This window comes from Choloepus didactylus, chromosome 9 (assembly GCF_015220235.1).
Source record: "Choloepus didactylus isolate mChoDid1 chromosome 9, mChoDid1.pri, whole genome shotgun sequence".
NCBI classification, from domain to species: domain Eukaryota; kingdom Metazoa; phylum Chordata; class Mammalia; order Pilosa; family Megalonychidae; genus Choloepus; species Choloepus didactylus.
The window spans coordinates 117,878,447-117,891,123 of NC_051315.1; the positions used below are offsets into that span (position 1 = coordinate 117,878,447).

The window sequence follows — 12,677 nt, forward strand, 5'->3', positions numbered from 1 at the left end:
AATGGCTTTTAAAAGTCCCAAGCTTTGGGTCCTATCAAAGTTAAATCAGCCCCATGAAAACAAAATCTGAGAGAATAAAGCAACAACCCAGAAGAAACTTGTTTAAACATGACAGAAATGCTGCATATGTATTTGGTTTCCTAAAACACACATTTTATCCTCAATTTCATTATTTAGTTTTCACAAGGTATCATTATATTGAAGCCTGGTATTTGGGATTAAACCTAAAACCCACTCTTCTAGAAAGTAAAGAAACAAACCAAAACAACAACAAGCATATCAGGCTTTTTCTGTACTGGATTATGTTTAAGGGGACTTTTTATTACCAGTGATTTAGCTGAGTCTATACTTCTTTGAGTCATATGACTACATACTTCTATTGGGGGTCTCTTTTTAATATTCAAACTATCAGCTCCCCCAAAACACTTATATTCTCTGAGAGCACAATGTTATATACAGGTAGACCTCAGAGATACTGTGAGTTCAAGTCCAGATCACCACAATAAAGTGAATATCACAGTAAAGAGGGTCACCCAAACTTTTTGATTTCCCAGTGCATATAAAATTAATGTTATGCTATACTGTAGTCTATTAAGTGTGCAATAACATTATGTCTAAAAACAAATGTACACATCTTAATTAAAATATGACAAAGAGATAGGAAGTGAGCACAAGCTGTTGGAAAAATGGCGCCAATAGACTCGCTCAATGCAAAGTTGCCACAAACTATCAATTTGTAAAAAACACAGTATCTACAAAAAGCAATAAAGTGAAGAACAATAAAACGAGACATGCCTGTATATTAGCTGGGTTTACAGACTGTTCGTGATACAAGTTTCTGCATATTATGATCCCTCCATCATAGTTTTCCTAATCTACTATTACAGATACCACACAATGGATTGGCTTAAACAACTTGAATTTATTGGCTCATGTTTTGAGGCCAGGAGAAGTACAAAAATGAGTCAACAAGGTGATGCTTTCTCCCCAAAGTCTAACATTGTGGTGCTGGCTGTTAGCGATTGTTGGGGTTCCTTGGCTTATATCCCTGCCTCACGTCACATGGCCATGACTTCTCCTTTCCCTTCTGGTTCCACTGATTTCTGGCTGTTCCCTGTGGATTTCTCTCTCTACATCTGAATTTCTTCTGCTTATAAGGGACTCCGTTATCCGAATTAAGATTTAACCTCCTTCAGTTGGGCTACACAGTTTAAAATAACATCTGCAAGAGATCCTATCTACAATGGTTCACAACCACAGGAATGTGAATTAATATTAAGGACATTTCTAATTGGGGCCATAATTCAGTCTGCCACATGCACACATACCTACATCATGCACAACCCCCTCCCCCCCCACACACGTGATTTTTTTACTCATTTACTGTAGTGGCTTTATGTTTTCAAACTTTTTAGACTCCATAAGTTTTATCCTTGGTCCTTCTCATTTCTAAATTTGGCATAATTTGGAGCAGTGGAAAGATGCAAGATTATCTGGGCAAGATGATGTCTGATGTAATTTGAAGTTTAGTAATCTTTGCGTCTTTGCCTCAATTTGCTAAGTACTGAGCCTCAGATCATATGCAATTAATTCTTATACTCAAGGAGAGAGCATTCAATTCATTTGCCTATTTTCTGTGGCTTTAGAGCTCAGCTAAAAACCTATTCATAAGGAAAAACAACTGCCAAAGATTCTCTGCTTTTAAACTCTGTGTTACACCAATCTGTGATAGACATTTAAAATCACAGTCCATTATACAGGCTTTCTTTCACAGAGGAATCTTATATTTATTGTTCTCAAGATTCAAACCCTATAGTGGTTCAGAACTGGATGTACCCCAGAAAAACATGTTCTTGAAGTTAATCCATTCCTGTGGGTGTGAACCCATTGTAAGTAGGACATTTGATGAGGCTACTTCAGTTAAGGTGTGACCCACCTCATTCAGCAGGGGTCTTAATCCTATTACTGGAGTCCTTTAAAAAAGATAATTAATGAGTGGGGGGGAAGCAAAGAGCTGAAATCAACAAAACACGGAAGAAAAGTGAAAGACCAGCAGATGCTGCCATGTGCCTTGTCATGTGACAGAAAAGCCAAAGATCACCAGCAACTGGTCTTCAGGAGAAAATAATCACCTTGATGATGCCATGATTTGGACATTTTCCTGGTCTCAAAACCCTGAGTGAATAAATTCCCTATTTAAGCTGAACCATTTCATGGTATTTGTTTAAGCAGCCTAGGAAACTAAAACAACCCCACTAAGTGAATTAGAGCATTAACTCAGGATTTAGAAAGCTTTGAAGTTGTTTCTTCCTCATGTATTCATTCAAAAAGATGAAATTGGGAAAAGCAGGTTAAAATCCCTTTGATGATAAAGTTTTATTAGTTTAGACTGTTTATTATGGGAATAAGAAGAGAGATCATTTTATTTCTTTTGAAGTAGTTCCCGTGGTATACCCATCGTTCTCTGGTCCCAATTATACTCATAGGACACATATATAAACTAATAGATACCTGCGTTGGTTCATTTTATGTGTCACCTTGGTCAAGTTATGGTGTCCAGTTGTTCGGTCAAACATTGTCCTAGATATTGTTGTGGAAGTATTATGTAGGTGGGATTAGCATCTACAATCAGTTGACTTTAAGTAAAGGAGATGAGCTTCGATAATATGGAAGGGCCTGATCTAATCAGTTGGAGGTACCAAGAGTAAAGAACTGGGGGTTTCTGGAGGAAGAAGGAATTCTGCCTCAAGACTGCACTCTCCATGCCTTCCTGAGTTTCCAGCCTATGAAATTCAGACTCGAGACTTCAATATCACTCTTACTGGAATTTCCAGCCTCTGACCTGTACTCCAGAATTCAGCCTGGCCAGCCCCCACTATCACATAAGACAAATCATTATAATAAATGTATCTATATATGTATAACACTCATATCCACACATCCACACATATCTCTCCTGTTGGTTCTGCTTCTCTAGAGAACCCTGCCTGATACAATGTCACAAAGATATAGAATTATTATTTTCATAAGTAACTAATTTCCTTCATTTAACCTCCTTCCTCATTACAGATTCTCACAGTCCTTGACCAGGAAGGAAGGATTATTATGTCTATTCTACAGGAGGGGACCCAAATGTGAAGATTTCTTGGCAGTCAAAAAACAGATCAAGTAGAGGCTTGAAAACACCGTCATTGGTGTCTCCTTTACAGCCACTCTTACTGTGCCACTTCTAGATGGATAAGGAACAAATACAGTAAAACACTAACATAAGCTGTGTCCCCACATTGTTGAATGAGTTACTCAATGATAATGAACTCTCATTGGCACAGTCGCCTACACAGAGATCTAGTACTGTAAATTGGTAGGCACAAGATTCACTGTGTAATACTCAATAGTTTATGATGTAGTTATATAAACATGATCTCTTTGTGTGCTTCCAACAGATAGTACAGGTAATCATCCCCACTTAACAGACTCAGAGACTCAGCAAAATGAAATTGGCACATCCACAACATACCGGCTCCTAATAAGTGACAGACTTGAATTTCTGGCACTAGATCTTCTGACTCAAAATCTACAATGCGTTATTGAATTACAACAGTTCTCAGACAATCAGGTGAACCAAAGATGCCTGGGGAAAATCTAAGTACCATCATGTCTAGATAGGCAGAATAGCAAATATATTGTTGAAGCCAAAGTTAAAAAAGAAGTTTCCTTTGTGGTTGAACCTACTTTGTTCACCAGATCAGTAGTCAGTAAACTTTTCTGTGAAGGGTCGACTGTAAATATTTTAGGCTTTGCAGGCCACATACGGTCTCTGCTGCATATTCTTCTTTTTATTTTTTGTTGTTTCGTTACACAACATTTTAATATTGTGAAAATCATTCTTAGTTTGCAGGCTGCACGAAAACAGGCTGTGGCCAGTATTTGACCTGCAGGCTACCGTTTGCTGAACCTTGCATGAGAGCATTGAATCAGGCAAATTTCAGAGCACAGAAGATCCGCTGCAAAGTAGGTCTTGGGGCAGTAACTGGAATCCTCTTACTCCAAAATATTTCTCTTGTAACTGTATGTCCTTGACTCACAGAAGAGATTTCACATCCTTGGCTCACCACAAGTTCAGGCTATTATTTTCCTCTGTCTTTGACCAAAATTAAGGACATGCCATGTTTAGGTTGTCTTATACACCTTATCCTTTGCATTCACAAATTTGGTATTTATAGATTCTACTGTTTCAGAGATACCCCCATATGACCATGGGTTTTAGTAATTTTTCACTTTTGAGTTCAGACGTGTGAAATTGATGTGTGGGAGTTGGTCGTCTAACTAGCAAGTTAGCTGAGCAGGTTACCCAGCACTTGCTTCTTGTTCTCCTCTTGTGTTATGTCTACTCCCCCTCCTATGAACCGATAGGTACTTTCTGTTTTGGAAAGGAAAAAAGTTCTCAAAAAAGAAACCAGCTTCTAGGGCTGGTGATGAGCGAAATGGCCTAAAAAATTGAGACATTAACCAGAGAAATGGTAGATCTATATAAATTAAATTAGACAATGTCTGAGACCTTTAACATGATATATTATTAAGGAGGTATGAAAAAATAATCCATGCAAAGTTCATTCTCCCATCAGAGAAACATTTATGAGTGACAGAAATTAGAGCGTTGAAGAATTTTGTTAATTTTTTCCAATTAACTTGACTGTATTTTAATAGCAGGTCATGTAATACTCTCAAATGTAAGGATTCACTACCTTGTAAATGCCAAAGACCTGCACGCTGAATTTTGATGTTTAACAAGTCTCCCTACTTTGGACTACATTGCTAAATTACCATCATGTCAATCCAAGGCTTATACCTGCAAGACAACACAACCTGGGCTATAGGAACGAGATTCTTGGGCACAACCTTCAATAATGAAGTTGTGAGAGCCAAAACTTTCCGAAAGATATCAAGGTTCAAGTTCTTGTATTAATCTGGGTAGTTTTCTACATTACTTGCTCCTAGACATTTCAGTCAAGGGCTATGTGAGCAGCTTTTTCAGTGAAGTTTTCCCTATCAGTTTCAGCTGCTTAAAATTTCAAATCATCAACAGATACTTATTCAGCTATGATTCTGTAAAAAGAATGTTGCTGGACACAACTGAGGCATAAGGCACACCTAGTTCTTCCCTACATGGAGCTTACCATCTACTAGTGGACTGACAAAAACATGTGAATGGTAAAAAAATAAGCAACAGTTCAACTCAGTAGTTCAAGATATGTTAGGAGGCAAGAAATGAATAGCTGGCAAATGGATTTACACACTGTAACTGTTACAGGAGATTAGAAAAGAGAGATCATGTATTGACTCACCCATCATTTATTGGTATTTACATTGTGCTAGGCATTATATCTCTTCCCCAGACCATTACTAAAACTCCAGACTCATATCTCCAACTTCCTAACTTGACATCTCTAAGTATAGACCTAACAGACATTTAGCACAACATATATTTGATAGTGAACTTAGATTCTCTTGCCAAACCTTCTGCTTCTGCAGTCTTCCCCATCTGAATGACACCTGAGTCCTTCTGGTGGTTCAGGCCAAAAAAAAGTACAGTCACCCCTGACACCTCCCTTTTGTGCACACTTTATATTCAATTTATAAGCAAACCCTATTGATTCTCCTTTTGAAATATATCCAGGATCCATTCACTTTCCCAACATTGACCACCACCATCCAGGTCTTTTGCTAGGATCATTTCAATAGCTTCTTGATTAATGGGCTCTCCGCTTCAGCCCTTGACTGTCTGCAGCCATGGATCCTGTCACTCCCCTGCTTAAACCCTCTAAATGAAAGAGCTTACAGTTACTCTCTTTTTCTCCACCAGACACTGTTCTAAGCTCTTGGTAAGTATTAGCTTACTGAATTCTCATAATAACCTTACACGGTATATACTGTTCATCTCTGTTTAATCAATGAGAGAATGAAAGCATAGAGAGGAGAGGTCACTTGTCAATATAGCACAGCTCATGAGGGGCAGAGCTGTCACTCAAACCCTTCCATCTAGCTTCATAGTTCTTGCTCTTGACCTCTATGTCTGTCCCCCCTGTGGCATCCCCTCTCACTCTTGGGAAATGCCCAAGTTGTCATAATGGCCCATGGAGCCTGGCATGATCTGGCCCTCATTACCTCACTGACCTCACCTTCTTGGCTCCTCAATACCCCAGGCTTCTTCCCATCTCAGGGCCTTGTCCCTGGCTAGTCTTTCTGTCTGAGACATTCCCCCGCAGAGAAAGGCATAGCTGGCTCCTTCCCCTCCGTCAGCTCTTTTCTCAGATGCCACTTTTTCACTTAGGATGTTCGTGATATTCCTATTGAGCACCTCACTAACATATCCAGGCACTGTTGTGTGCACCTAACACATATATTACCTCATTAACCTCTCATGACAGCTCTGGGTTGATACAATTATTATCCCCATTTTACAGACGGGGATAAGAGGCACAGGAAACAAAAATAACACGTCTAAGGTCACAGATGGTAGGCGACCCAGTGAGGATTCCAACCTAGATTTTCTGGCTCCAGAAACTGTGATCTTACAAAAAAAAAAATATTAAAAAATTGGATTAATGGGCTATGGAGAGGTGAGGAGAAAAATAAACAAAGTTCATTCAGAAGATTTGAGTGAGTGTGAGAAGACAGTGGAACCATTAACAAAAATAAGAACAACAGGTTGAAGAAAGTGAGTCGGTGAAGAGTTTAGGTCATCAGTTTCCAGAGAATGTTTTTCATAGTGGGGTCCAAGGTCCTCTCCATCAGAATCATCTGTGGGTGTTCACATTCCAAGAGTTCACCCCAGCTCTTCTGATATATAGATTCTTTGGGGCCAGAAACCCAAGGATTTGCATGAGTAAGACCTCCTGGCTGATTCTAAAATACACTACAGTTTTCAAACCATCATCTTTAATGGTAGGAAATATTTTCATTGATTTAAATGTGTACCCTAATCATTACAGCCCTAATGCAGCATTTCCACAGCAACAACATTTGCAATCTATACTGTTGCCTTAAAACTTTGCAACTAAGGAGAGTGATGCTTGATAGTTTTGTTCCCTGGTGATTCCAAGTACCTAGAACAATGCCTGGCCCATAGTGAACCCACAATAAATAGTTATTGGATGTGTGAATTCTAGAGTGGTGCAGAGGAAACTTTAAAGACGCACAGTGAATCTCTGTGAGCACATTTTACCCTGAGTGGTCAAAGATTTCCATCAGGCTTTTTGTAAAAATTCAGTTTTAAACTTTAAAAAATAAGTTTTATTCTTATTTCCTTAAGGGAGTGAGCAGAGTGGAAAGTACACTGGATTTGGAATCATTGATCTAAGTGTGAACCATGGCTCTGGCACTGAGTAGCTGTGTGATGTTAATAAGATAGTCAGCCTTTCTGAACATCTGTTTTCTTCATCAGTAAATTCTTCATCACCTCATTTAATGTCAATAAAAGTACTGTGTAAACCAAAGCATCCTTGAAAAGAAAAGATTTGTTATTAGGTGAATTAACTTTAAAATTCTTTTCTTTACTTTGAAATCTAATGCAGATATTTTTGCAAATTTCTAGCTGCAAAAGTTTTAGTTTAATTTAAAAAATTAGAAAAAAATGAATGTTTTAATGACTGCTACGCCATGAGCAATACACGTTGCTACACATTGTGCTCATGTTATTAACATTAGTTAAACTGGCAAAACAAATGTCTCTTTGACCTAAATGATCTCAAACCCTTTATAAATTTTATATTTGAAAACTTTTGGTTATAATGGGTGTGAGATTATTCCTATTTAGTTTTTTCTCTTATAGACAGTCATGGTCCAATATTTCAAGAACAATATTGCTTTTTGAAAATCAAATATTGATTTGTTGAAGAAGTTGGCATAGAATGCCACCCTAAGGCACAGCCGAAGTCAAATGGCATTCATTTATAAACTTTTAGGGTAACAGGTATTTTTCATTCATTATTTACTACATCCTTGATATCGGAACAATGAAATCGAAGAGAAAAATGTCGATTATGCTGAAACTATCCAGACTTCAATGCCTCCCCAAGTTTGGGAACTTTAGCACACACCCATCATCCTGGTATGGGATTTCAGTGACTAAGCAGATCTCTCCTAAACCTAAAGTAAAGAAGGACTCTAACCTCTATTTCATGCTTGCTGATCAAACAGATGCACAACAAAAGACTAACACTGCCATTTATATTTAAAGCACAGACAAAATGCAACTTGATAAGTGTTAAGAAACAAGCTTTCAAATAAAAAAATGTGTTCTACAAAATTATTAGTATGTTATTCTGACTTTATGCCTAAGTTAAGCATTTTGGAAAGGAATTTCCATTGCAGAGTCTGAAGTAAAAGCCCCAAATGCCTAGGAGTTACAGATCTAAGTGTCAACACCTACCTCAATTTGATTGGCTACAAATATCTGTTTTGGCTCTTGCTTTCAAATGAGAGTTATAAACAAAATTCACTAAATTAAACCAAACTATGATTTTTCTTTCCTTCTGCATTAAGGTTAATAGCAGCACACAAAATGCTGGGCAGAAGAGAATTCCTAATAGATTGATAAACTGCACATTTTTGGACAGCACAAAGAGAAAGAAAATCACCTATTTGGATGATAGAATTACTTCAGAAAGATTTTCCTCAAACACTAAAGCACAGTAATCAACTCTTGCTGACACATTTTTTAATCTAAGACAGAACAACCCAAATCTCTAAGTTGCAGCCTCTCTTTAATAACAGTTCAATCAACTAAAGCTGCTTTTCCAGGGATACTATACCATTATGATGAGGGTTCTGGGTCTACTCATTTCATCGTCGCTTTCCAGAGGCAAAATTTCGTGGGACGGTTCTTCCTGGCGTCGTCTACAAATGTGTGGACAGCTCCTCTGGACCACAGAACGAAAAGCTTGAAGCAGAACAATGCTGGCAGTGCAGCCCATCGCTGCATCCTGGAGCCTACAAAACAACTTCTATGTTGATGCTATGTTTGAAAAACAGTAGCTCCTTGTCCCTGAAAACAGCCTACATTGCAGCTGCAGCCAGCCCACTCTCCAATCACTTCCTTGAGCTCTGATCATCTGATCACCGCCAAATAGCTGGGATGCAGAGATGGGAAAGATCTGATCCACTGGAACTGAAAGCATGCCGGAATATTAGAGCTTTTTGCCCAGAGACTTATTTCTCAATTCATTTCAAAAGCATGTTTCCTGTTCATTACCATAATTCTAGTTTCAGAGGTCTGAATAAGTACATCTTTCCTACTCGGGCACTCAAATAAATCACTCGTTTTCAAATTAAACAAAAGCCTGACTTCACATTGACATTTTCCAAGGCAAATAAGCATCCTAAAAAGAGCAAAAATGATAGTTTAAAAAAAAAAAAAATGTAAACACTTCCTGGCAGCAATCTAGCTAGATACCTCACTAAGTGATCAGGGTTTTACTTTGCATCACTCCTAAGTTTCAGGATGAAATGGGCTCATTTGCAAAGGAAAGTCCGCTCAATCAAAATGTTTCTCACTAGCACGCACGCATTAACCAAAGTCACGTGAGTGACACCAGTGTTCCCCTGTGATTTCCTTTCAATAGTATGGTTGTTCTGTTCCCACACATGCCGTTCTGCAGCCTAATACATTTTTATATTTACATAGGCGGTTGTGGGGCTGAGAATATCTCTATTACTGAGGTCAAGCAGTGAGTTCTGTCCAGCCAAACTCTCAGAAAAAGCAGCTGTAAAGCATTTTAACTTCCTATCAATAAGAATTCAAGGCTTCAGAAAGCTCTTTGAGGTCTTCGGTAGTTAAGAGTCTAGTCTTTTCTGATTCCTGGGAGACTAGTCACTTAGGAGGGAACTGAGGAGATGCTTAGAAATCACGTGACCTGCCTGGACTGGCCTCAAGATTTAATGGTACACTGTAAGAGAATAGGACATCAGGGGATGCTTGCACTAAAAATATCTCACGGAAAATGGATTTTGCTTACAAATGAGGAAAGTATGAAATCCCCCATAGGATTTTCAATTGCAAGATCTTTCGGTCAAGCTAATCCTTCCTGTTCAACTCTCAGAAAGTCAAAGAAAAAAACGTTTTCTTTGGTTTCCGGGCTTCTGAGTGCGTAGGGTGCTGCAGGAAGTTTGGGGAAGGTTTGTTTTGCTGTAAAGTGCAGCCACTCCAGCCCCAGGAAAGTTGCTTTCACAGAAGCCTCTAGCACTGTGCTCAATTAGGTATTAATTGCTCACTAATCTGTCCAACACACATTGTTTTAATTGGTATGTTTGCCAGAGAAGTAAAACACGCTTTTTATTTTTCTTTTAAGAGGTACTGGCTGCCAGGAGTTTTTCATCTCTCTCTGTTTTGAGCAAACATATTTTAGTGCTGCTGGAAAAAGAGAAAAAAAATGCTAATGGTGCTGGCAAACTCCCTAACTCCCTCCGGACCTTTGTCAGAATGCCCGGGTGCTAATCTAAACCATTTTTTACTCCAAACAACTAGGGCATTTACTGAAGAAAGGCTACAACTTGGCCTGTCTGGTTTGCGTGTATTGAATATATATATAAATGGGGTCTACCAGGGAGAAAGCACACAGTGCGCTTCCATGTATATGATGAATATGTCTTTTCAAATATGACTGCTCCCCCAGCTCCCCGTTTGTCACTGCCCACTCTGGGCCAGCCATTTCCCCACTCCATGAACATCTCACCTCCGATCTCTTCTTAGGTGCTAGTCACCTGCTCACATCTCTCCACTGAAGCGAGGCACTGCCTGGAAGTGCTTGGACCTGCCATGAGCTCCAGTCAGCCACTCGACTAGAAAAGCGGCCACTTCAGCCACTCACCACGGGATTGGCAGAGAAGCAGTTTGCATTTCAGCCTCCTTTCTAGCCACCCCTGTCTAAATCCGGCTGACCTCTGGGTGCGTTTTCAAGTCAGATGTTTTGGCAGGCGCCAAAGTCTTTGGGGGAAACAAAGGAGACACTTTCTAGCGATTGGATTCCTGCTTTCATTGATCCCCACTTTGCCTCTGAGGAATTCACCCCTAGTTTTGATCGGCTGCTGAGGGACGCTCAATATTTTCTCTCTCTCTCCCTTTCTCTCTTTAACCTCCATCATCAAGTTAAGGAAATCTCCAAGAATTCGTTTCTTAGGAATTCAAAACCCGTCACAATCACCCAAAGGAAAAGAAGCAGGAAGAATGAAAATCAAGGAATAAAGTTTCAGCATTTTTCCCAACATTTCATTATAAAAAACTTCAAACACACAGTAAAGTTGCAAGAAAGGGGTTGGATTCTGAGCTCTGAATTTTGCATGGTAAATTAAGCTGGGGGGGTGGAGGTAATGGGGGAGGGGACAGAAATCAACCAAACAGACAAGTCTCACTTATTCCCTCAATTTTGGCATACATGTTGATACACAGGAAGTACTTCTTAAAAGGAGTCATAAACATTTCCACAGGTCTCTGCTATTTCCATTTGGAATATTAATAAAGAGAATCATTAATTTGGCCTTCAAGCATTAAAATCTGCATGGCCATATGAACTAATAACTTCTGGATCCTTTCCTTTGTTCTCTTCTCTGTCTCCTTCCCCTAGTTGGTCTTATTCCATGATTCAATAGTTATTAAATGGCAAAGGCTAGAAGCAAGATTTGGTTATTTATTTAAAATTTATCTGTTGTTATACATGAGGAAATAATATCACTAATAATTTGCAAGGTTAAAGTTTCTCCAGGAGGGCTGATAACTAGATTTCACACTGGATTATTAAATATATATGTGTGTGTGTATATATATATACACAATATTATGATATATATTTACATATTGTGTGCCTTTCATTCATTCATTCAGCATTTACAAAATCTTGAATCCATGTAGAATCAAGAAACGCTCTAGTTTCAAAGCAGAGATAGCCAAGCCATGTAGATATGAATAGCCTCAGTGTAGCTAGAAAAAGGAAGAAGGGGCAGACGGAGAGATTATTGATGTAGAGCCTGTGGAGAGTAAAAGAAGGGCAAAGAGAAAAAAGGAAAAAGGAACAAAGGAACAGAAATAAGAAATATTTCTAAAAGCCTTGAATGCTAGTCTCAGCAGACTTAGAGAGTTATAATTAGGCCTATTTGTAAAGAGAAATTTATGGAAAGTTTGGGATTCTGAGAGTAGATCTTGTCTGGTGAAACCATATTCCAAACATCAAGTCTCAAGTGAAGCATCAGCTCCCCCAGAGAAAGGCTCTCCATCTCCCCAGCTACAATTAATCCCACCCTCCTTCCCATTTCCATTAGACAAAGGTCCAGGAGTCCCTTACGAACTTGCCTCTCACTGCACCTGCTTGCCCTCTGGCCAAAAGAATGTGATCTCCACTGCATTAGGAATCCAGACACCTTGACTTGTAGTTCAAGATGGTAGGTTAAGCACAATTGTTTACCTCCCTCCTTCCCCAAATCCTAGTGAAATAACAACGAAGCTATATAGAAGGGAATATATTGATCACTAGAACACCTGACAGTGGCTCTGTAAAGAAGGGCATGTGCTTCTAGAAGACCTCATACAGATGCTGGTGAATCACAGAAACGCCTTCATTATTTTGGCATTAGCCTGTTTGGGGGTAGGAGACGTGTCTAGCCCACCTGCCTGCCTGACCCACATA

The 12,677-nt window shown here is 39.1% G+C and overlaps 1 protein-coding gene across 8 annotated transcripts in view; it reads right to left on the reverse strand.

Annotated features, from left to right (window-relative positions):
* DOCK10 (dedicator of cytokinesis 10) overlaps nucleotides 1-9,348 on the reverse strand; it is a 206,410-nt gene extending 197,062 nt beyond the window's left edge. For 5 of the 8 annotated variants that reach the window (XM_037849753.1, XM_037849757.1, XM_037849756.1 and 2 more), the window contains exon 1: nucleotides 8,814-9,347. In XM_037849753.1, coding sequence (XP_037705681.1) covers nucleotides 8,814-8,975 — 162 coding nt within the window. In that variant the 5' untranslated portion in view covers nucleotides 8,976-9,347. Of the gene's footprint in view, nucleotides 1-8,813 lie in introns of all 8 variants that reach the window. The other 3 variants (XM_037849750.1, XM_037849752.1, XM_037849758.1) reach the window with 3 other exon arrangements.
* Nucleotides 9,349-12,677: the final 3,329 nt, after the last annotated feature.